At 39.5% G+C, this 24,260-nt stretch overlaps 2 protein-coding genes and 1 long non-coding RNA gene across 3 annotated transcripts; 1 reads left to right on the top strand and 2 right to left on the bottom strand.

Moving 5' to 3' along the window:
* Positions 1 to 8,385: 8,385 nt before the first annotated feature.
* On the bottom strand, positions 8,386 to 16,715 carry chchd3b (coiled-coil-helix-coiled-coil-helix domain containing 3b). Its single transcript, XM_084733783.1, has 10 exons — positions 15,408 to 16,715; positions 13,013 to 14,182; positions 11,971 to 12,244; positions 11,764 to 11,884; positions 10,841 to 11,021; positions 10,711 to 10,725; positions 10,370 to 10,453; positions 9,458 to 9,528; positions 9,114 to 9,249; positions 8,386 to 9,005 (listed from the first exon to the last, which is right to left on the bottom strand). Exons 1-10 carry the CDS (start codon positions 15,483 to 15,485, stop codon positions 8,982 to 8,984), a joined length of 2,154 nt encoding a protein of 717 aa, XP_084589909.1. The 5' UTR covers positions 15,486 to 16,715; the 3' UTR covers positions 8,386 to 8,981.
* LOC146316872 (uncharacterized) lies at positions 12,124 to 12,871 on the top strand. The gene is made up of 3 exons (XR_014771738.1): positions 12,124 to 12,261; positions 12,292 to 12,327; positions 12,664 to 12,871. It is a non-coding gene; the product is annotated as an uncharacterized LOC146316872 (long non-coding RNA).
* Positions 16,716 to 16,718: 3 nt separating the features above from the next.
* Positions 16,719 to 23,760, bottom strand: slc35b4 (solute carrier family 35 member B4). Its single transcript, XM_084733782.1, has 10 exons — positions 23,351 to 23,760; positions 21,072 to 21,185; positions 20,883 to 20,985; positions 20,734 to 20,783; positions 20,564 to 20,645; positions 19,991 to 20,051; positions 19,465 to 19,574; positions 19,293 to 19,368; positions 19,128 to 19,203; positions 16,719 to 17,740 (listed from the first exon to the last, which is right to left on the bottom strand). Exons 1-10 carry the CDS (start codon positions 23,425 to 23,427, stop codon positions 17,491 to 17,493), a joined length of 999 nt encoding a protein of 332 aa, XP_084589908.1. The 5' UTR covers positions 23,428 to 23,760; the 3' UTR covers positions 16,719 to 17,490.
* Positions 23,761 to 24,260: the final 500 nt, after the last annotated feature.

Raw genomic sequence — 24,260 nt, 5'->3', positions numbered from 1 at the left:
GGGTTTTTCTCGGTGGAATGAGTAACTGGACATACACACGTCTCCTTTTCTTGTTCTTTTCATTTTCTTCTGTCCTTTGAAAGATATTCTATTAACCTACGTTCATTCACAGCCCACATCTTTCGGAGAACATTCAGAGAAAATGCTGTAATTCTTCTCTTTGTTACCTGTGCAATAAAAGATGTGTCAGGCTGCTAACATTTCAAAGACAGAAATATCTAAAAAAAAAAAAAAGAAAAAAAAGTGAAGATTGTTTCCACCACAGATCTTCCCAGAATAAAACAGCGACTATTTGAGAAAATGTGCGCCTTATGTAAAACACCCAGTTCTATTACAAACCCAAGATTAAAGATGCAGTAAGTGAAGATGGTCGATTGTTCAGTCTCATTATCAAATACTTAAATTCTGGGAATGAGACTCAACAATCGACTGTCTTACTGACCTGTGATTGGCCAAAGTCTCCTGTCATAGGCACCATTTTTCAAATCCTGCAAACAGATTCAGGAGCAGACGTCTAGTTTTCTGTCAGTTTGAATTTCATTTGTCCAGTTATGCCAAAAATAAACTGCCTACCCCGGCTTGAATTACACAGTCACAATATCAAACATCTGTCAAATATCTATCAAATATAAAAGTGAAATATGAAGTGAACTCTCCCAAGATACTGCAGTAATACTGTTATATGGAAATGCAGATGTCATCAACAGTTACAGGTCACATTTTGGCCTTTGTTGCGGCTAAAAACTCACATCCATTAAACAGTTTTGTTGTATCTTAAATCAGAGCATCTGCAGATTAATTCCATACACAATATGATATGATACACTAAATGTTGGTGCGATACGAGATGAATAAAGACAAGACAAGACTTTTGAGGACATCATCTTGGACTTTGGGAAACACTGATCAATATTTTATGGACCAAATAACTAAGTGATTAATGGAGAAAATGGTGACAGGGTTAATCAGTAATGAAAATAATCATTATAGGGCGCCCCTATAGCTCAGTCGGTAGGGCGTGCGCACCATGTATTGAGGCTGTTAGTCCTCTGCAGCGGCCGCTGGTTCGAATCCCGCCTGCGGCTCATTTGCTGCATGTCATCCCCTGTCTCTTCACCCCCCTTTCCTGTCATACCTTCAGCTGTCACTGTCAATAAAGGCAAAAAAAAAAAAAAAAAAAAAAAAAAAAAAAAAGAAAATAATCATTATAGAAAAGATATTGTTGATGATTGGACCTATTTCTCAAGTGACAAAATTGTGACAGGATTTATTAATCAATAAATTGTTCTGAGTTATTGTTTCAGCTTCTTAAATGTGAATATTTTCTGGTTTCTTTACGCCTTTCTGACAGTAAACTGAATATGTTTGAGTTGTGGATGACGCAAGACATTTGAGGATGTCATCTTGGACTTTGAGCAACATTTTTTTTGACATTTCATGGACCAAATAACCAATCAACAGAGAAAACAATTGACCGATTAATCACCAATGTAAATAACCATTAGTTGCAGCCTTAAAATCATTATATTATGCTACACAATTTCCCCATAACGGGAGGGAATGAAGTTTCATTACTTTAATATTGTGATATTTAGATAATTTATGTATTTGAAGTAACCCTAGCAACCCTGGTTATAATGCTTAAAGTGCATTATTTGAACTATAACTGTGAGAATGTTAGGAAGTATTGATTCAAAAACTCAGATGTCAGATGCTCCAAGGTGAAGTTCGAATTTGTTTCAGCGGTGCAGAATGATTTCTCAACAATTTGTTATGGAAAGAGTAGAAAAATATCTTTTGAGACTTGTTTTCAGGTCCACAATCCCCGGGAATGAAACTGCAGGTATGTACATTCTGCACATTTTTCAGAGAAGCCACACTATCCAAACTTCAACAAAAGACAAACTAAATCAAGACAAATTGATGCTCTTTGTTTTGGTAAATGCACAGGCGGTCACCATGCTCAGCCGATGCGAAGGATCATCAAGATGGAGGTGTCAAACCTCAGGTCGTCTCCTCTGACTCCTGGCCAGATAAAAGCCTTGGCAGACTGCTTACCTTCACTCCAGTGTGGGCCCAGGACAGATGAGGAGGACTTTGACCAGATGTGGTGCAGGGAAAGATTCAGTGTGCACCAACTCACAGCCAGAGCTGAGAGGAGGAGGAGGAGGAGCAGGAGGAGAAGGCCAGACAGTCAGTTACTTCTTATGACTACAGTCCACCCGGAGCAGATCAACATACAGACTCTGGCTAACACCCAGAATCACTTCAGCCTCATGGAGTTTGACGGGTGGACGTTTGTCAGAGTCGCCTCCGCTGCTCTCCCACCTGATGGAGCGCAGAGTCAGAGGAAATGGAGAGTGTCTGACTACAACCTGGAGGGTGAGAAGATCCTGTCTGTGATCTGCACCATGATCACGGACATGAAGATAAACCAATATGTAGAAGATAATATATTATATTAAAAATAAAAGAAATACAGTGAAGATAGAGGGCATTCATTGATTGTTTTTAGCCACGTGGGGGCAGCAGAAACAAGCTATAAACACAACACTGACATATAAACCCAACAGTGAACATGTTAACAAACAGTCACCCAGTGCTGCAGGGATGAAACACTTGTAATCAAGAAGTTAGCATCACTCAGGTTCCCTCAACAAAAAGCCAAATGGATTTTTCCATTGGATTTTGAGTTAATGCAGAAACACTTTTAAGATTTTTTGCAGAAATGCAATCATTTTACGCTATAAATGAACAACACCATGGTCACATGACTTCAACGTCACCACCACTAAGTGATCAGTATTCAGTGTGATTACAATTAGTCTCATTTAACCAGTTGTTAGCATCTGCCTTTTTAAAAACATGCACACCACTTCCCTGCATTAACACTTGATGGGTGTACTGACCAACAACAGGCTCCACCCTCCCACAATCACACAAAACACTTCCTTGCTGCACCTACTGGATATTATTATTTCAAAACAGTCCAATATGGTGGCTTGTTTGGAAACACTATTAAGAAATTAGTTGTGTCTGAAAACATTTTAGTTAAGTAACAAGCCTTTAAACCATAACAACCAACAGATCACGTGTTTCTCTAGGAAATGGGAAAATAGTGCACACAAGGGACCATTTCTTCATGTTTGCATTTTCTGCAGTAGATGTTGGTACTTCATTAGATTGTAAAAACAGATCAAACACACACGAAAACACAGATACGTGTAAAGTGGTGCTATTTTCAAAAGGCCCGGGTGCACTCAGATGCAATTACATGCAATTACATAACGTTTAACGCACACCACTCTTGTGCATAAACACAAAAAGCCACAGATAAACACTAGGGAGTTTGGCCACTGCTTCCTCTGTGGCTAATGAAAGAACTTGACGTCAGGTCTGGTCTGCAGACCACAGCTTCGCTTCTGTTTTACTTTGCTGGCTTTTCTTCTGCAACGAGTGGATGAAGAGGCTGTAAGAGGCTGATGCTCTGAGCTGCAAGGGCAAAGCAAACACTTTAACGTCTCCTTCAATCCATCACTGTGTAGGAGTCCCTTTTTGAAGGCGTGGAAATGAGGGGAAGTGGTTACAACATCTGATAAAATAAATTTGATTTATAAAATTGAAGCTTTGACAAACTACCAAAATCAAGCAATGTCAGGGCAAAGCAAAAGAACACGCTGACTTAATGTAGGAAGACTGAAAGTAAAAGGGCTGAATGCTCACAACTTGCACGCACATTTACCTCCAAAATGTCAAAATTTCAGAAACAAGCTGTTTTTAGCTTGACAACCATAATACTCAATTTATTCAGGGAGTTTCCAAACTTTCCACATCTGTAGGACTTTCCCAATATACATCTAAAGAGCATGTAATCCTTGAATTTATTCTCTTGCATGTAAACTGACAAGATCTGAGTTTTTACTCAACATTTCTCTATATGTCTGCAACCACACACGCACACGACCACACATACATGCAAACACTCACTTCCTCTTCTCTTCATATCGACCAGAACATGGTGTACCTAAAATTAGATCAGACAAACACTCACATGTTAACCAGCACGCAAGTCCTCGATTTAGCTGCACTGTGGTTTATCCAAATCTAGGAGCAGAACGACATTGATCATATTCGTAGATTGACACAGACACTAGTGCTGCAATTTGACTAAAAAGTACTGTAGTGTGAAGCACTTGTTCTTTACTGGTAAGTATTTGCATATTTTATATTCTGCATGAGATTTTGTGGCCATTTCGTTAAAAAAAAAAAAAAAAAAAAGGTATAGATCAAACTTACCAAAAGTGAACAAAGCAGTTAAAGTGAGAGCTCAAATAAATACAACATTTAAGGACTGCTATCATGTTACTGCATCAAAAAAAAAAAAAACATTTTTAAAATGAATAAACTAACATCAGTTTGATTTATATTCCCCTGCATGCACAATAAAAACATTGATATTCCTCAGGATGCACCAAAATAAACAACAAGAAAATAAGATGATTTAGGAAAACAAATAAAAATGGAGATATCAGTGCTTTTAATGACATATTTTTTGTCTAAATGTTCCTATTTTTTGTCTTGCTGCTGTTGCGACTCTTAATTACAGGTGAAATGGAAGCAAATCTGTCACTGAACTCATCAGATGTTTGAGGAGTGATGAATAAGTGACACCATCCTTCCTCTGCTGAATGACACATGAGGAAGGAAACGTCATGAACAGCAGCCTGTAGTTGCAGGTGGAGCGCCCTCTACTGGGGACATTGTTGTTATCAAACCGATTGTCCTGTTTGGTGTTGAGCTGTGATGGTCTGAGCAGTTATTTATAATTTATTATTTATCGAAAAGAGCCAACTTAGGAGTGAAAAAGCAAGAAGTCAGATAAATTTATGAAGCGACTTATTTACGGCAAAGTGTAGAACTAACTCTCAACTCTCAGGTCAATAATCACATGTACAGTCAGACCTGAAGAACCAGTCAGACACCAGCAGTGTCACCAGGTTCAATACTCCTGTATATACCAGTGTTTCACAAACTGTTTTTTCAGGGGACCCATTTTTTAAAAAAGACAAACCATCATGACCCAACTCACAAAAGGCATCATCAATAAATTGTTCCTTCGTCCATAAATTACAGCCATTTCTGCATCACCTTATATTATCTTGACAACATATAAATTTGTTAAAATTTATAAATGAGAAATAAATTAATTTAGGATGAGTCAACAGCCCATCTTAATGTATTTATTTCCTCTTATCAGGAAAACAATATAGGACATCTTTGCCTATTAAATAAATGAGATAGAATAAATGCATTTAGACAAAATTAACAGGCTCTCGTTCTTTCCTCCAATCAGTAAAAAAAAAAAAAAGCATTTTAAATGCTTTATAAAAGGTGTACTGCAGACATAATTTTAAAAGTGCAGAATTTTTTCCATAGTCTTCTCTATCTGTGACCTACCTCTGGATCCTGACCCAGTATTTGAGAATGCCTGGTATATATTAATTGTACACAGTATTGTGTTTGCACATATATTTTGCAGAAACCAACATATTTACCTGTTTTATAATCATCTATTACATGTTTTGATGCATGCCAATCAAACAGCAACTTTTGAATGTCCCTGAAGGCATCAAAAACAAACTATACTAGTTAGTAATTGTTATTTTTTGGGGTTGTTTTTTTGTCTTTTTGAGTTGTAGGTTTGAGCAGGAGAGAAATTCTGCTGCTGAGAAACAAAATCATATTATGCAGAAATTTTAGAGCCAAATTGAGGAGTGTGGACATTAAAGATGCAAGCTTTATTCTGCTGTTTGCTCTTGTAGCCTCAAACTAAAGTTACTCATTATGACTAATGATGTTTTGTACAATCACCCCTGTGCTGCTGTTTTTAGCTTGACAACCATAATACTCAATTTATTCAGGGAGTTTCCAAACTTTCCACATCTGTAGGACTTTCCCAGTATACATCTAAAGAGCATGTAATCCTTGAATTTATTGTCTTGCATGTAAACTGTGCTGCAGCCGTCACTCAAGCAACTTTAATTTGTAAGAAAGATGCTGAAAAGTTTCTGTTCTTACTTTTGCAAGAAACATTTTTTTTTTTTTCTCACTTTGTATAAACTACTTTACATTTGAGCTTTCTTACCGTAGTCAGACCTACAGCGGCTGTAAACAGTTGAAGACTGTTAAAGATTGATGATTCAAAATCACTGTTTGTGTTGGAGACATTAAACTGAAGTCATGACTTTTCTTCAGCTGCCAGGAGGCTGAGTGAGCTCTAATCTTATCAAGGGTTTGTGGATGATGAGGGGCCTGCATGGAGGATTTCCTCAGAACTTCACTGACATGAGGACGCGTTCAAAATCCGCTCATAAAAAACTCCCCCTCAGTCTATGAGTCCTGCACGACTCTGCTGCATGACATCTCATTTGTGTTTCATGCTCTTTGTGGTTTATTGTTTCATTTTATTTTGGTTATTATCATATATATTGCTTTGTTTCCTACAGTACCTCTCCCATTTGTGTGAATGTTATGGATATATTATTTTATGGCTGAATAAAACCAAACCAATAACGGTGAGTTGTGTTGTCCAGCAGCAACGTACAGTTATGATGTCTTTGGACAGTTGATACAAAATGCAGGTATAATACTCTGCAGTGTTATTAGACGACCCAGATGTTTCTATTAAAGTTTTCTCTGTGTTGTTTTCTGCTTCACTCTGCCTCCGGGCTTCTTCTCCATTTGTCATGTGAACTTTCACAAACAATAACAGCAGAAATAACATCTAATTTCTTATTTTCTACATAATATAGTAACTTTTGATCACACAGACTATGTATTTATTGATGATATCTCTGCATCCACAAATACTAAAGTGAGTTCAGGGCTATTTTTATTGTACAGTACTAATGAAAACAGCATCATAATGTCCAAAGAATACTTTTATTTTTATGACTTATTATTTATGCACCCATTTACTATAATTTTTGTGTAGAATTTTTGTTAGCAGCATAAAGGGGACAACAGTTAACATTTTATTATACAACCCTGAACAAATAAAACTGACTGAGGAACCGGTAACCCTGTAAAGGCTGACACATCAAATAATTGCCAGAAAAGTGTTTACTGGACCCTTTGACAAAATAAAAAAGATATCTGATACACCAGGCATTTATGAAACAAACGAAAAGTTCCATTGATTACAACAGTTTTGATTTTAGAAACAAAAGTAAGCATTATTTCTTGCTTTGGGAAAATTTGGCACATTTCACTTGGTTTGGTTTGATTCTTTTTTGTGAAACAGGAACTGTTTTATTTCACCTTGTGGTCAGCAAAGACAATATAATCAATATAAATCTGAACCGGTCAGTATAAATATTATATATTGTTATGCTGAACTCTCACTACATGCCATTTTTTTTTGCAATGAAATATTTGTATTTTATAACCACAAATTAAAAACCCAAGGTGACTTCTTATTAAACTGTGCAGTCTTTCTTTTAATTTGCATCCACCAGAGGGCAGCAACAATCTCCCAAACTTTCCTCAAACTGCAAAATATAAAATTCATGATGTAGTCAGTTACTGAATACAAACGACATGACCAACTTTTCTCATTTTTAACATTGTCCTTCCATTGAATTATACAAAAACATGCAATCTAAAATGATTTTTCTTTTTTTTGGCTTCCTTCAAAATCAATATTTAAAATATTATTATTTTCTATCTTTAAAACTCAAAACATTTTCAATGCAATTAAAATACACCTTTGCACAAAGACAAAGTCAAGCAGTTGTCTAAAACAGTCATTTCCAGAGGCTGGGTCGTGACCCACAGGTGGGTCACAGGTGCTATTATTTGGGTCTATAAAAAAATCAAAGGCTGCACAAGAAATTCTGCAAATTTAAGATTTATATCTGCAGCATAAAAGCATTTAAATTTGTGTAAATTTAAACAGGTTTGTTAAATCCACCTGAATGCACTTATTTTGTCTATTTTATGAGGTAGGCTGAAATGTCCTGAAGTGTTTTCCTGTTGAGAGACAATAAAATAAGATGCATTTGTGTCTCATTCATTCATGTTATCATATCAGGAGTCAATATAATATAAGATGATGCCGAAAAGGCTGTGAAAATGTCAGGAACTTTCATTTATGTGCAAATGAACTCTTCCCAAGATTTATTCATGAGGCCTGTTGTGAACTGGGTATTGTGATGGTTTGTTGTTTTTAAAAGGTTTGGGAAACACTGGTCCAAAAAACCTTGAATGTCAGACATACTGTTCATGAGTTAACAGGGAATTACTGGTTATCATGAAATAAAAAAACAAATGTAATCTGATTATGTAACTCTGAATACATCTAACAGATTTCTACCCAACCATGTATGTAGTTCAACAACAAACTTTATTGATTTAATTATTTGCATGCACCAGAAATAACCCCTGAAATAATTTATGTACAGTACAATTATCCTAAACATGTACATGTCTTTGTCTCTTCACACTCTTCTCATTAAACAATCCCTGCATGCATCTGCAATCTGATTTCATAGCTTCAAGGCACACGTACATATTGATTAACCAGGATCTCATTCAGTACATAAAGCTCAGACCTTAACCTGAATTCACACTCGTGACAAATTCAATTCTTCTGCTCCTTTGTTTGTCGTCTTTCCCTCATTTACAAAGACAAGCACTTAAAACGATCCATCTGTGATTGTTGTGGCACAATTGGTTTAAAGATGTTCCCAGGAACCAGAAAGGTTGTAAATATGGCACCAAAACTAAACACCAAGCTGTGAATGTTTGTGGCACCCAAACCAAACCAGACTACTGTGCTAACTGGCCTGTTTGGCACTATTTTTTCTGAATGTAAAGGCTGGAGATGATTCTCCTGTTAACTTGTGTGTTTGTTGAATTCTGTCCATCAACTTTTCTTTGTTGCGATGGTAAAGCTGTCGGACGTCATCATGTGGTCCAGATTAACCTCCAGTGCTCAGTTTATCCTGTATGTGGAAGAAAGAAATGTTTTAAAATGCTGCCAACAACAGATCAAAGTTGAGAAAGTAGTGAACAGTGACAGCGAAGAAACGACTTTATAAAATGAGTCGTACCTTCTTGGCGTTGTCCACACACTGCATGTAGGCCGCGGCGATGCTTGAGCAGGACAGAGTCTTTCCGGCGTTCTCCTTGTAGCATTTTAAAATCTGACTCTGCAGGTCACCACAGACCGGCTGGATGTTGAAACGCCTGAGAGAGCAAACAGACAAACACAGACATGCAAATATCAAATAATCACGTTGCAAACTACACTATTATCTCTTTATACTGTATGTCAAGTCCTTTTGTTTTTGTCTTTGTGTGGCAGTGCACTCTGTAACCTCACTAACCTGATAAATTGTGACCATGCTTGTATATCATCAGAAGTATAAAAATTAATTTGCAGTGATGAACTTACGCAAAACGGTTGTGAGTCTCCTCTTTTCCCTTCTGGAAGCTCTCAGCGGTCGCTTTGTAAAACTCAGTGCACTGTAAAGAAAAAAAAAAAAAAAGGTAAAAACACCACGTTATCATCATGATCAAATATCACAGCTGCATCAATCAAGCCACCATTTGTACAGGAACTTCATTGATTGAGAAAATTCAGCAGGATCAGTCAGGATCTAATATTAATAATGTTCTGTTTTGTTCTACACATACAAACGGTCTCATGCAAACAGTAAAGCAGCCCTATAAATCCTGACTTCCATCACAGCTGTCTGAAAAATAATTCCTGTTTTCTCTGGAGAGCTTCCTCTGACCAGTTACGTTTTAAATCACAGTTATTAGTTCTGCAGTGGAAATACTGACAATATTTGCTGCATTGACATTACTGCATACATGGAAACGTTTAAAATTAGCAGCCTCTCTAATCATTAAACGTCTTAAATTATGTCGAGCAGTGTGAACTTTACAGGTGGTTCTTTATCGTGTGTTGTATTGATGTATGAGTGTTTTCCTTAGTGGTTTACTTTAACGATTTGTCAGGCAGCTTTGTCTCATTAAAGTAGTAACATGTGCATGTGCTCAGTAATGTCACAACAGTCGTGCGACTGTACCTTGTGTCTAAATGTGCATAGTGTCTCTAGAGACACAACCAACAGTGCCTGCATCACTACAAGTGGGTCATTTCAGCGTCTCTGTTTGCTTATCCAACTTGGCGAATCCACAGTTTAAATAGCACTGCACCAGACGCGCCCAGATTATGCGCCATTTAAATAGGAAAATGGAGTTGGAAACGACCTGAATGCAATTGCTCCATGCGCATCTAAATGGGGCTCATAATCTTAAATGAGACGTGAGGATGAGGAATAGACAAAATGTTTCTCACCTTTGCTTCAAGTTTTGTGATGTGCTCCTTGTAGAGAGCGTCTCGTTTCTTTAACTCCTTCTCCCTCTCCTCCAGCTGATGAGCCTGTGTGGGTTTAAAGACATGAAAGACTTTGTCACTGAAGGCATACAATGATGTATGTTACCTCATACTCATGCAAATACAATTTATTATTAATTTGTTGACTGATACACAATTTCCACACTTATAAATGACTTGTTTTCACATTTTTTCGTCTCATCATGTAAGAAATAAGGAACAGGAAAACACAGCTGTGCAGATTAGAGAAGAATGAAAGTGAAGAAGTGAGTCATGCAGGTATAAATTCTCTCCCGTCTTACCTTCAGCTCCATCCACTGAAAGAACACAAGAGGGCAAGAAAGAGAAAGGCATTACGAGGAGGAAAGATTTTCACATTTACGAGAGAGATCCTGTCACGTACACAGTTCAAACATGTTCTGTTGTGCTTACATAAAGCTGCACCATGAGCCTCTGATCTTCTGTCTTCATTCGCTCCTTCATGATGGAGTCCGTCAGGTTCTCCTGGTACGCCGACTTCTCCACCTCCAGTGTCTTCTTCACCTGCTCCTCCACCTGAGCCTGAGCTGCTGCTTTGGCCTCTGCTTGAGCCTGAGCCCTCAGCTGCTCCAGACTTCACATGTGGACACACAGAAACATTTTACACATCTTATATCTGCAGTGTGATGCAAGCTTGATGACTATTTTTCATTATCATTTAATCCGCTAATTATTTTCTTGAATAAGTCTATAAAATGTAGGAAAATTGAAAAAAAAATTACCATCAACCAATTAATTGGGCACCAATTAACTGACTAATTGTGTCAGCTTTAATATGTATACTGAGCATCTTCTGCAATAAATCTGCATTTCCACTACATGATGTGGCTCGACTCAACTTAACTAGCTTTAGATACTTCTACTTCATTTTCTACTGCAGATATTTCTCCCTAAATGTAGGTGGAGCTGATCGTCATTGCGAGACAAGAAGAAGTGTACAGAAGTTGGGAAACGACAGACACACAGGAGCTTTGCTTTGGTTTTGAGAAGCCACGGCCTTTATTCACCGACAAACTGTAACCTAAACTGTACATTTACTGCCAGAGTGACAACACCGACCTATCAGTGGTCTGCAGTGTTTTCACCTTTTAGTGTTGGCTCAGCTTGCTTGAGTCTCGACCGAGGCGATACCAAAAAAGTAACATATAGTGTCTGTAATGAAAGTATGGCTAAGCTGTACCATGCACAGGAAATGCAGCTAAACTTTCGCTCCAAGTTTATTTATTTTATTTCATCAGACAAAGTCAGGAAACACAAATCTTCCCACACACACATAATGAGATATGACAGAAACTTTTACAGTGATTTGTTCTTACTGTTGCTGTAGCTCCTGCCTCCTCTGGCTGATCTCCTCCTCCAGACTTTTCTGCATCTTTTCTTTGATCTTCTGCCTCAGCTCCTCCTCCACGACTTCAGGAGAAACGGGCACAGCTGCAACTAAACACAAAGACAGAGAAGAAGAAATTTGGTTTATTCATTTCAAACAGTAGCTGGAACCATTAACATCCAGGTGACCAGCTCACCTGCTGCAGGTGGAGGCAGTGATTCAACAGCAGGTGGAGGCACAGAGATGACAGCAGGTACTTCATCCTCAACTACAGGGGGCAGAGACAGGGTGATGGTGGGCTCCTCAGCAGGTGGAGCTGGCTCAGGTTGAGGTGGAGGTGGTGCTAGAGGCTCAACGAGGGGTTCGCTTGCAGGTGTGTCAGCAGGTACAAGGGCCAGCTCCACAGTGTGACAGGGTGGAGAGGGCTCCTCAATAGTGAGCTCTGGAGCAGGAGAGGGTGCTGCAACAGGCTCTGGAGGAGGTGGAGGTGCTGCAACAGGCTCTGGAAGAGGTGTAGGTACAGCTACAGCCTCTAGAACAGGCTCTGGAGGAGGTGGGGGTGCAGCCACAGGCTCTGGAACAGGCTCTGGAGGAGGTGGAGGTGCTGCAGCAGGCTCTGGAAGAGGTGGAGGTGCGGCTACAGTCTCTGGAGGAGGTGGAGGTGCAGCTACAGTCTCTGGGGAAGGTGGAGGTGAAGCTACAGGCTCTGGAACAGGAGATGGTGCTGCCACAGGCTCTGGAACAGGAGATGGTGCTGCCACAGGCTCTGAAGGAGGTGGAGCCAGTTCACATGGAGCAAGAGATGGTGCAGCCACAGGCTCTGAAGGAGGTGGAGGTGAAGCCATTTCACATGGAGCAAGAGATGGTGCAGCCACAGGCTCTGGAGGAGGTGGAGGTGCAGCTACAGTCTCTGGAGCAGGTGGAGGTGCAGCTACAGTCTCTGGAGGAGGTGGAGGTGAAGCTACAGGCTCTGAAACAGGAGATGGTGCTGCAACAGGCTCTGGAGGAGGTGGAGGTGCAGCTACAGTCTCTGGAGCAGGTGGAGGTGCAGCTACAGTCTCTGGAGGAGGTGGAGGTGCAGCTACAGCCTCTGGAACAGGAGAGGGTGCTGCCACAGGCTCTGAAGGAGGTGGAGGTGCAGCTACAGTCTCTGGAGGAGGTGGAGGTGGAGCCAGTTCACATGGAGCAGGAGATGTTGCTGCCACAGAATCTGAAGGAGGAGGAGGAGGTGCTGCTACAGGCTCTGAAGGAGGTGGAGCCAGTTCACATGGAGGCGGCGGAGCCACGACTGGAAGCACTTCTTCAACTACTGCAGGCTCAATAAAAGTCGTCTCCACCTTCAGAGGTAAAACTACAGCTTCAACTGGAGCTGAATCAACAGGACAGGGTGGGATTACTGGTTCAACTGGTGTAGATTCGATGGTTTCCACTGGTGGTGTCGACAGGACAACAGGTTCGACAGAGGGAGCTACAGCAGGAGGTTCAACTGTAGTTGCAGGTGTTGGTATCACAAGTTCAGAAGGCAGAGATGAAGCTGGAGGTTCAGGTGGAGCTACAGCTGCTACAGATGACTCCACAGGTGGAGGCAGGACAACAGGCTCCACAATAGGTTCTGCTATTGGTACTGTAGGTGGGGTTTCTGTCTCCACACGAGCTGGGATGAAGGATTCAACAGGAGGTAGGACTACTGGCTCCACTACAGCAGGTGGAGGAGGAGCAGGAGACTCCACAGATGCTTCTACAGATGGAGAAGGTGTAGGTGGAGGAGGTGCTGCGATAAAAGGGTCAGGTAAGGGTGGAGTTTCTGGCAGAACTGCAGGTTCCACAGATGTAGGAGGAATGGATTGGATTGTTACAGGAGGAGGAGGAGTTTCCACTGATGGAGGTGTGGATGGGGCTTCCTGAGGAGGTGGAGGCGGAGTTGGGGCTGCGATAAATGGGTCAGGTAAGGGTGGAGTTTCTGCCAGGGCAGCTGGGTCCACAGAGGGAGGAGGAATGGAGTGAAGCTTTACAGGAGGAGTTTCCACTGACGGAGGTGTGGATAGAGGAGGTGGAGTAGGCTCCGAGGAAGCAGTTACAGGTGGGGTTGTTGGCTCTACGGGTGGAGGCGGGGCTGCAGGCTCCACAGAGGAAGGAGGAAGCGAGTGAAACTTTACAGGAGGAGGAGGAACAAACTTTACAGGCTCCACTGATTGCGGTGTGGATGAGGCTTCCTGAGGAGGTGGAGGGGAGACGAATGTAGCAGGTGGAGGTGTCAGAAGAGGTAGCAAGTGTTCGACAGAGGGGGCGGGGACTGGGGTGGCTTCTGGTGTTTCAGGTGGGAGTGGAGGCGGGGCTTCATTCTGTGAGGGGTGAGGACAGACGACCTTCGACTGCTGTCTCATCCGTTTGATGACTTTGTCCGACAGCTGACGAGAGAAAAGAAAGAAGAGAAATATTTGTTGTTATGAGCTCCACCCGCTGGACGTAATCAGCATTTCTTCTACAAACCCCAACTGACCCTTCCCTAAGCCCCGCCTTCCTTAGTTACTGTTGCTAAGCCTGACAAACTTTTAAAAAATAAGCCATTTTCCTCTGAAATGTGGTGGAGAAATAGTACAAAGTAGCATGAAAAGAAAAGTACATGTACCTCCAAATCAGGTACAGTCAAGTACATGTACTTAAATTCTCTACTTAATCACAATTCTGTGGTACTTGTACTTTACTTGAGCCTTCCCACCATATGCTACTTCCTCTGACATGTATTTGATAACTTAAGTTTCAAGACAAGGTTTCTAGTTACTTTGCAGATTCATATTAGTAATTCAAAATATTATACATCAACCGATAAAACATAATGTATTATTAGAGATTTACCTTTACAACATGAAAGAGGTGAACACATTAGTAGGGCTGCAACTAACAATTATTTTCATTGTCGATTATTTTCTCAATTAATCAAATTTCAGAAAATAATGAAAAATGTTAGTCTGTGTTTTTGCATGTCTTGTTTTGTCCACAACTCAAAGATATTTCAGTTTATGGTCATGAAGGTGCAAAGAAACTACAAAATATTCACATTTAAGAAGCTGATTGAACAGATTAATTAATTATCAAAATAGTTGGTGATTATTTCAAAAGTTGGTTGTTGCAGCTCTACACATTGTCATTATAATCCAGTAATATAATATAAAATTCTTAAATGGGCCACTGCATAATAATGAATACTTTTACTTTTAGTACTTTACCCCGGCTCCAAAATGTACTTTAACATATTTAAAGCTCCTTTAATTATATTTTTTGCCTTGTTAGGGATTCAATGCAGCTATATTTAAAATATACTGGATTATTTAATCAGAATATTTATTTCCTCTCAGAAGTATTTTTTTTTTCCTGTTTTCCATGTGACAACCGACCATTTTCTTTCTATATTTAACACCAACACTCACTCACAGCTGCGCAGAGTGACAACAAACATGGGGGCCAGATCAATACTTTTACTTATCAGGTATCAGGGAATTTATTTAAACATCCTCCGGGACCGCAAATGAAGTAACACCACGCATGCACTCTGCAGACACTTGACCTTTTAAAGTTTGCAGACTTTTCTCCCAGTTTAAAATCCATGCAAAGTCTCCCTGGTCTTCCACTCACCCGAATGCCCTTCACAAAAGTGACTCCTCCACCTTCTCCATCCTCGTGGGAGAAGTGACTCGGGCTGTTTCCACCCATCCGCACCCTCAGCCGCAGCTACACGCTCCTGTTTATCTGCACCGTGCGGTCAGCGGGTCAATATTTTAATCCACAACGAGGTGGATTTGCGCTCAGTGAAATCAACCCGCAGCTGCTGCAACAACCTGCCCTTCCCACCTCTGACTGGCAACAACAGCAGCTGCTATTGGCTGCAGCTGAACAACGCCCCTCCGGATTGGTCGACTTGTTTTAAAGGCAATGAAACGTGAGGGAACATTGTGTCCCAGCCTATAATATTTATAAAACTAATTAAAGGGGCTGTACTCTACTTTTTTAAAAACATTTACTTCTTGTTATGATAAATTATTTGAGGCTCTATGATCTGTGTTTGTAACCAGGTTGTGTTTAATTTCAGTGATCAGGGGAAGTGTAAAGTTTTATTGTACTGTACAATAAAATGTTGACAAATACTGGTCCGACATACCTGAGACAAATTTGACACAAGATGAAAATTAAAAAAACATAACAGATAGCACATGATCTCCACAAATCAAAACAGTCTGTGTCTAAATAATGCATTCATGTATTTTGAGCGTCACATCATTATGATCAGCGTGATCCTACTGATGCACATCTGCATCACTGTTAAATGAGCTGTCAAGTTTAGAAAATAAATATTCAAATAACATTAAGAGAAAATAAAGTTGCACCATGACTTTGCATCAGTGAATCCTAACGAGGAACTAACGGTAACGGACAGTGCTGGTGATATTCTATATTTTTATTATTAACAAATCCCATTAAAAAAACAAAAAACAAAACCAACAATGAATTGATCAACTGACAAGTGGACGAATCCTGATAAATCTTATTCCTGTTATTGAGTTCCACTGTTGTCCAATAACATTTAAAAACAGTCCTTCACTATGACTATGTTTACATGCACACAAATTTTCCACCATTACTCAGAAAATGACTTCGAATCTGAATTTGATGCAGGTCATGTATCTGTTCAGATATTCTGAATTGGGCCTTAATCTGAACGGAGCATTTTCTGCTTCAGACATGTGGGATTTGCTGATATTATTTAGGTTTTGGGAGCAATCTTTGGACATGTATGCAGCACATTCAGAGTTTGCATCTCAGCTGGGTTTTTTGCTGCAGTTTGCAACAAACGGCCAGTTTGCAAGGCTGGGGTAGAGATGAATGCACAAAAAAAAAGCCCACATTTCTGGTCGGAAGGAGAAGCACACATACTTTTAAACATTATGAAAGTCTGCCATGAGTGGAAAACAATGGTATTTTGACACAAAGAAGCAAAACGGCTCAAGCAGCTCCAGCTGTTACACATTTCCATAATTGGAGTACGTACAGCTGCATGTAAACTGATTATTAGTGGAATATTCTGCTTAGTAGGAATCATGAATAATGTTTTTTAGAATAAGGGCAAAAAGATGAATATTTTGTGTGTGAACTTAATTTACGCCCTGCAAATTATTCTGACCTCCTGATGAGTTTAGGTCCAACATTTACTCTCCTTTACCTCTGATTTTGGTCTCCACCAAATCCAGAGAAAAATATCAGGCTGTTTAGCTGCTAAATGTTCCACTAGGTTTACCTGCTAGGTACTAACTGTTCCTGTCTGATGTTTGGTGCTGGTTAGACAGGTGTACAGTGGAGTTTTAGATCGTTTTGGCTGAAAACAGCTGCTGAAATCAAAGCAATGAGAGCAGTGAGAGTGAACCAAACAGCTGGACAGCTGAAAAGTGAGTTAAAACATGTTATAAAGGTCTGCAGAGCTGAGAGGAGCTGCAGAGTCAGGTGACAATTCTCTGTTGGTTGATAATGAAAATGTAGAATATCAGCAGCTTCGTCCTTTAAACTGTTGTGTGTTTGTGAGAGAACGATTTACTACTGTATGAAAACAAAATGACCTAACTGTATAAAACTACTGCAGAGGAGTCGACAAAAAACAATCTCTAAGTCCAACACAGTGGCTGCTTTTCTATTCGACAACGAGTCTCCCCTTTTTTCTTCTTCCTCTTCACTCCGCCTTCTTCTCCTTGACCTCGGGTCCGCGCAGCGCCGCCCGCACGCTGCTCCACACCTCCGTGTACAGCAGAGTGCCCAGAAACACCACGGCCGTGCCGACCCAGTGCCAGGTGGTGAAGGGGTTTTGGAAGTAAAGGATAGAGAAGATGAGGCTGAGGAACTTCCTCAGGGTCACCACCAGAGTGACGGTCAGCGAGGCGCACTCCGTGGTCAGAATGAACACGCCACGAATACACACATATCTGAAAAGACTGGTTAAAGTCTGAAACAAGAGTGAGAAAATGGGGAAAAAAACACTGCAACTTAAAGTGAAGTTAAATTCCATCCAGTGATGCCAGTAGTGATGTTGTTTTGTCTGGTTGTCAGTAGCGTATTTGCAGGTAGGATTATTTCTTCACAAGTTCTTATAATAGTTTGTGTGCGTTTATAGTGTACAAACAGATTTACTGAATAACCAAAATGTTGCATAGTCCTCGTGATACACTAACAAACATTTTGTGGTTTTATATATAAATTAAAAATAAGATCTTCCCTTCCTTTTTGGCTTCTGAGCAGCGCAAACTATCACGTGAGTTTCAGTCGTAACATAAAAAAGCATCATCTCTTCAGTATCTTATTGCAGCATGTTGAGATGATTTCTTAGTGACTGGCCTTTTTTTTTTTTTTAGCAAAACATGCTATGTACTATTTAACTCTAGATAACTTTCCCGTGTATTAGAGTTTAATGTGACGCAGCAGTGCAAGGAAGTCGTCCAAACACAAATCCTGATTAGTATAAAACTGGCAGAGTATCTGAGCAGAGTTGGTAAACGGGACTGACTGTGACTGATACAATGCTTTGTGACACCACCCATGTTTACTGAACTTAAGGGACAGTCTGGACAGTTTGAAGTGGGGTTATTTGAGGTATTAATCTACAGTCAGTGTATTACCTACAGTAGATGGACATCAAAGTCAAAGGGTGAAAAAGCAGAGAGGAGTCCCTGAGAGTTTTTAGCTACTGAAACAAATCAATATCAGTTTAAGTGTACGCTATATTTAGAATATTTTCACCATTTTACCTTGCAGTCACACAGCATTTTCCAACAGGAAACTGCCGTTACTTTAGCCAAATATTGCTCACTCCAAACCAACCAGACTCGATCTTTTAGTTTTGCATTTCTGTGTCTCCTGTATTTTAAAGGATTAGACTGGATTCAACAAAGTCACACAAGCTAACTGATCGCAGCAGCGGCAGACCAACATCTCCTGTGTTCTGTGAGATAAAAAATTCTGTTTTTTCAATACCAGTAACTGATACGTGACCCTTTTGACAAAAACTATTGAAGTTTGATTGCTGGCCATAATTTAGACTTCTTCATTTGAAGCAGCATCTGCTGTGCGTGTTGAGAGCAGTTCAACTAAATTTTAGACGCCGACATGAGCAGAATTATACTGTATTGAACAAGAAAAAAAGGCACAGCTTAGAAAAACATGACAAAAAATAACTTCTGTGGCAGAAATGAGTTTTATCTTCCTTTTTTCTCGGTTGGGCATCACTGCAAAAAAGGAAATAATCGCTGCAGAACATAAATAAATTAAAATAAAACAAAAAAAGGCTGGTGAGTTGAACTTTTTTTGACAGGATACTGTGTGATGACGTTGATCAACAGGTAGATCCACATTATAGGCACAGTCAGTCCAAAAACAGGAATAGCTACAGGAGCTGAAAGAGAGAAGGTGTTTATTTACACCTGTGAGAAAAAGATGCAAAACAAACTTTTCACCAGCGTGAATGAATCGATGGAAACTCACTGCTTTGATTGAAGTGGACACAGTGGTTGTAGATGTTTGTGGAGAGAAGCAGGAAGCCCGGCAGAGGTAGGCAGTGCTACAAAGACAAAAGAGGCAAAAACTCAAATTAGGGTTGAATTTCACTGGAGCTGTTTGGACGTTCTGGGCGTGTCGGAGCAGAAACGAAACTCACATTGTAGAAGAGAGCCTCCTTGGAGTGTTTTCCATACTGCTTGTACAGCGTCTCCTGGAAAATGCCCATCCTCGCAGACATCAGCAGAGCAAAGGTCAACATGGCGATACCTGACAATCGACAGAAATCAACAACAAAAATCACTTTTATAATATCATCTAAATAATGTTGGTTTTTAGAGTTAAATCTCTCTAGTTTGCTAACTGTTGTAGACAGAGGTGTTTCCAAATTAGAGCTGAAACCATTTCTAAGTTAACTGTTTAGTCCAGTGGTTTCCAGACTTTTTGTAGGAGGTCCCTCCAGAAACCTAAACCACATTTTTTTAACCAATCATTAAAAATAATTGGGGAAGCAACCAATAAAAAAGAATTAAAGTTGAATTAAAGTGAAATAAAGGTTATATGATAGTATCAGTAAACCACTGTTTGTTCATTTATTTTTTTTTCACTCTGTATTTCACCCCTGGTCCTCCACACACCTCCTACAAAATTATTAACTTAATTATTATTATTAACCCAAAACTCACCTATGAGCCAATGCATGAAGGCATAAAAACCTTGCTCTTCTGATCCCTCATTGTCCACATTCTGCACAAACAAAATGACAAACTGCATTTAAAAAATTACATATTACACATAAATAATATTACATATAACATAAGAGAAACTGTCTTGGATTTAAGGAATTACTGTATAGAAAAACAGGCATGTCAGGAATGACACTTACAGGGATAGGTCAGATTTTTTGCAAGTAATTTCTACAGAAAACCACCATTATATGAGCCAATATCTCTTGAAAACCACCAGACTCCTTTTGAAAAACAGTCAAGGGAGCAATCTTTGCCTCACATGACTGGGGTTTCCCATCAGAAACGGCTGCCTGACTGCAAGATAAAGCGTACTCTTTGACTGATACAGATTTTTTAGGTGACTAAAATACATTTTGCTGTCCACAGCAGTACGCTGGTTAGTTTCCTAACACCAGTACTCCTGCCATTTCTCCAAACTCAGAAAAAATGCGAACTATCCCTTTAATAATCAAATAAAAACTAGCTCTGTTATAAAGCATTCTGATGTAGCGTGCTGTGCAGAGGACTCACCACTTGTTTGGCAGACATGATGGTGCAGATGAAGATACCAGCTGACACTAAAGCTATAGACAAATATTTACTGGCTGAGTACCTGCAGGATGAGAATACACAAATAACTTTAATTAAACTGCATATTGATCGATTAATTATTGTGCTGAGGCCTTACTGTTGAGGTGTACCTTTTCTTGAGGATTATTATTCCCAGGATCATGTTAGCGATTAGTGATCCCTGCAAAAAAAAAGAAAAACACGACAGCAGCTCAAACATGGAGATCAGACTGAAGTGGAGGTGATGGATGCAGGTTACATGACAAAGGATAATTCTTACTGATCTGAAGATCATGTGTAGCGGCATGGCGATGTTGAAGTTGAGAGCGTAGTTGTTGATCACACTGACCGTGAAGAACATGGTCACCATGATCACATAGTTTCTGGACAAAATGAGACACATGAGAGTTTAGTTTAAGCATCTTTTCTGCATCTTTCCATCACACCGAGCTGATCTTTTTGTTTTTACCTTATCGGGATCGCTGGTTTCTTCCTCCCAAAGTTTGTTTCAAAGATGAAACCTTCTAAAGCGATGAATAAAAATTGAGCGAAGGTGACGATGTTGCCACATCCTGGAAAATCTCTGAAGAACAAAACAACAGATCAGATGATACTTTTCAATTTTGTTTTCTCAATTAAAGCAATTTCTGTCTCAGATTTCTCTTGGAATGATTTCTGGTTTCATTTTTAATTTTCTTGAAAAAATATAGCTGACTCTGACCTGCTCACTTACATTCTTGCGAGGTGTAATTCAGTAAGCTACTAAAATGCTGTGATCTAGATTAAAAAAAAGGTCTTAAGGTTGTTGTGATATTTCTACTTCATACTGCCCAGCCGTTCTTTAAAATATGCAGAGGTGAAAAAGGAATATGGTACAGTAATGATAAAAATAATCACCAGATTTCTGAATGTTAATCACCCTGTTTGGTTTGAAGTTTGTCCACATACTGAGGTGTATATGTATAAACAGGGGTGTGGTTTTATTGTTCAGATATTCAGACTTGATGAAGATCCAAGTGGAGTAAATGTGCAGGTGGTTGATGTTGTTTCTGATAAGCCTTGCATCTATGTGATGTTTGTATAATTTAAAACACACAGTTATGTGCAGGGCTTCAGTGGACTAAAGGCTGTTGTTATAACTGGATTTCATTTGTTTGTGCTTATGTGTTCACCTTGATTTTATTTACATTGTATGGGCTGATTTGATGCATTGATTGGCTGCACAATTGATATGAATATTATTAAAATCACAGTGTGGCCAGGTGAAATATCAAATCACACAAGCTGCAATTTTCAGATTAAGGAACAAAGGCTGACAAAACAGCATTATACTGAAGTGCTGTCACGCTGCAGAGATGCCCTGGTTTCCAAATCTTGTTCTCCAAACGTAAGAAAACACATTATTGCACAGGTGAGCTTTGGCATGGTCACAACAAAAAGCCCCTCTACATAGGTTTGGTATTGATTAATCATTAATCACTGATAAGACATTAACTGATAAAAAAAAAAAATTGTTAACAGATAATGCATGTTTTGTTTACCATACCTCTGGAGCTCACAGGTTTTCTCACATTTTGGTTTGTTCTGCCTTGTTAGTTTAGAAATAGCAGTAACTGTCCCCCATTTGGTGGAGTTTAGAGTGAGAACCTTATTGTTGTTTTATTATTCTGTTTGATTAAATTGTTTGCACTTCATAAATGAATGTTTAACATAACTAATGTGCAGCTTGAATTGTTCAAATAACTGATAAAACTGCAAAAGATTCACAGCCCTAACTCTAAAACACGCCAATTAATCTTGAAAACAGACATTTATCAGGCACTGATTCTAAAGGATGCTTATTTCACAATGAGCGACAGATACCAAATTTTTTCCCAGTTGGGCAAAGTCATGACCTGCCCTACTCTGCCTCTGATTGGCTTACCCTGACATTCTTACCCCAACCCTGACCAATCACTTCTCCCACCTAAACCTAACCAATGAAAGCAATGAGCACTAGCCAATCTGAGGCAGAGAAGAGCAGGACATGACTTTGCCCCCCTGAGGAAAAAGAAAAGTGGTATCTGTAGCCCTGTGTCATAGTTTAATGCCTAATAAGTATTTTTTCAATAAAAAAAAAGCCCTTTTATTGTGACCAGTCCAAATCACACCTGTGCAATAATCCTGCTGTTTAATCAGCATCTCTTCATGCCACACCTATCAGATGGATGGATTATCTTGACAAAGGAGAGGTGCTCACCAACAGGGATTTTAACAAATTTGTGAACAGGAATTGAGAGAAATACACACTTTGTGTGCACAAACTAAGTCTTAGATCTTTTACTTCAGCTCATGAAAAGTGGAAGCAAAAACAAAACTTTTACGTTTATGTTTTTGATGAATATATATTAAAAATCTGAGCCACAAAAATTCCCTTTATGTTTAAAGTGGGTTCTCTCCTATCTTATTAAGTAGCAAAGTGCAAGCCTGAGCATTCATGAGCACTTCATGACTCGTGTATAATGTGTAAGTTTCAGACAACTATTAGAAAATGAAAAAAGCTACTTTATGTGTCCCTGAATACTTATTTTCACATCTCTGACAACAAGCTAATGTATCAGTCCACACTAACTAGCTACACTTTGTACTGGGATACAATAACAACTACTCGTGCGATGGTAAGTCAAAACAAAAACGAGTTCCAACTGTGAAAACTTTTATGTGGTAAACTCAACTTGAGCTCATTAACACTGCAAGTTTGTCACTGACCTTACAAGCAGCTCCAGAGACACCACATTGCTACAGCATCCAACAAAAACAAGAACGATGGCAAAACCTGCGGCCATGTTTGTTCACTGCTGAAGAAAACTCGGTACAGAAACTGTCACTTAATTAAACGCGTTTCTGATCGCAGCATATTGGCGAATAACCGGCGGCTGGTGTTTTCTGGGAGGTCTCCTGCTTCCACACAAACTCCTGTTTCAGTTGAACACGTCTAAAATCTGAGATTGCGCTCTTCCTTGTTAGCGGGCTCATGGGAGTTGTAGTTCACCTCTGCCAACATGGAAATAAGGTACGCAGTGTCCTTAAAGTTCTCTGTATTTCAGACTAAATCACAAATTAAATGCACACATTGATTGTTCAACAATAGTAGAAGTAAATATTAGTGAAATATGCGAGAAATAACTGACATAAAGCTTAAATTGATGAGTTTACGGCGCAACCACTGCGCAGCCGTGATGCACATAAGTGTTTGAACGTGCATACGCAGATACGAAGTTGCTTTAAAGAATGCGAAGAGATCTCACTCCAACTGACTTTATGGGTACCAGAAAACACACAAGGGCAGAAAGGGCAGGCAATCATTTGACTGATGATTTTGACCCTTCCAGTGAATTTTTAAGATATTTTAACTACACATGCTAAATTATAGATGGTAGTGACATATCCTAAACACTGCTGTGGCCCTAAATATACTGTATTATGCCATCCTGATTATTACTATGTTTTTAAGGGCATATCATGTTTTATATATTCTATATTCTGCTCAGTGTTTTTATGATCCCTAGCTATTTATGTTACCTTGCTTGTTTTTAAACTGTGATTGTATAGTGTCCTTGAGTGCCCTGAAAGGTGCTTTTAAATTATTATTAGTTTGTGGTATTGATCTGATGTATTT

This window comes from Lutjanus erythropterus, chromosome 13, assembly GCF_056507025.1.
Source record: "Lutjanus erythropterus isolate fLutEry1 chromosome 13, fLutEry1.hap2, whole genome shotgun sequence".
Classification (NCBI taxonomy): domain Eukaryota; kingdom Metazoa; phylum Chordata; class Actinopteri; order Lutjaniformes; family Lutjanidae; genus Lutjanus; species Lutjanus erythropterus.
This window is presented reverse-complemented; position numbering and strand designations above follow the sequence as displayed.

Bases quoted from the DNA above. Each gene is read 5' to 3' on its own strand.
- chchd3b (XM_084733783.1), bottom strand. From the start codon at position 15,485: ATGGGTGGAAACAGCCCGAGTCACTTCTCCCACGAGGATGGAGAAGGT. The intron at 11,885-11,970 runs GTGAGCTGGTCA...CTTTGTGTTTAG, and splicing joins ACTGCCTCCACCTGCAGCAG to TTGCAGCTGTGCCCGTTTCT. The intron at 9,250-9,457 runs GTAAGTTCATCA...TTGCTCTCTCAG, and splicing joins GAGACTCACAACCGTTTTGC to GCGTTTCAACATCCAGCCGG.
- slc35b4 (XM_084733782.1), bottom strand. From the start codon at position 23,427: ATGGCCGCAGGTTTTGCCATCGTTCTTGTTTTTGTTGGATGCTGTAGC. The intron at 20,052-20,563 runs GTGAGTCCTCTG...TTGTTTGTGCAG, and splicing joins TCATGTCTGCCAAACAAGTG to AATGTGGACAATGAGGGATC. The intron at 19,204-19,292 runs GTGAGTTTCCAT...TCTCTCTTTCAG, and splicing joins TGTCCACTTCAATCAAAGCA to CTCCTGTAGCTATTCCTGTT.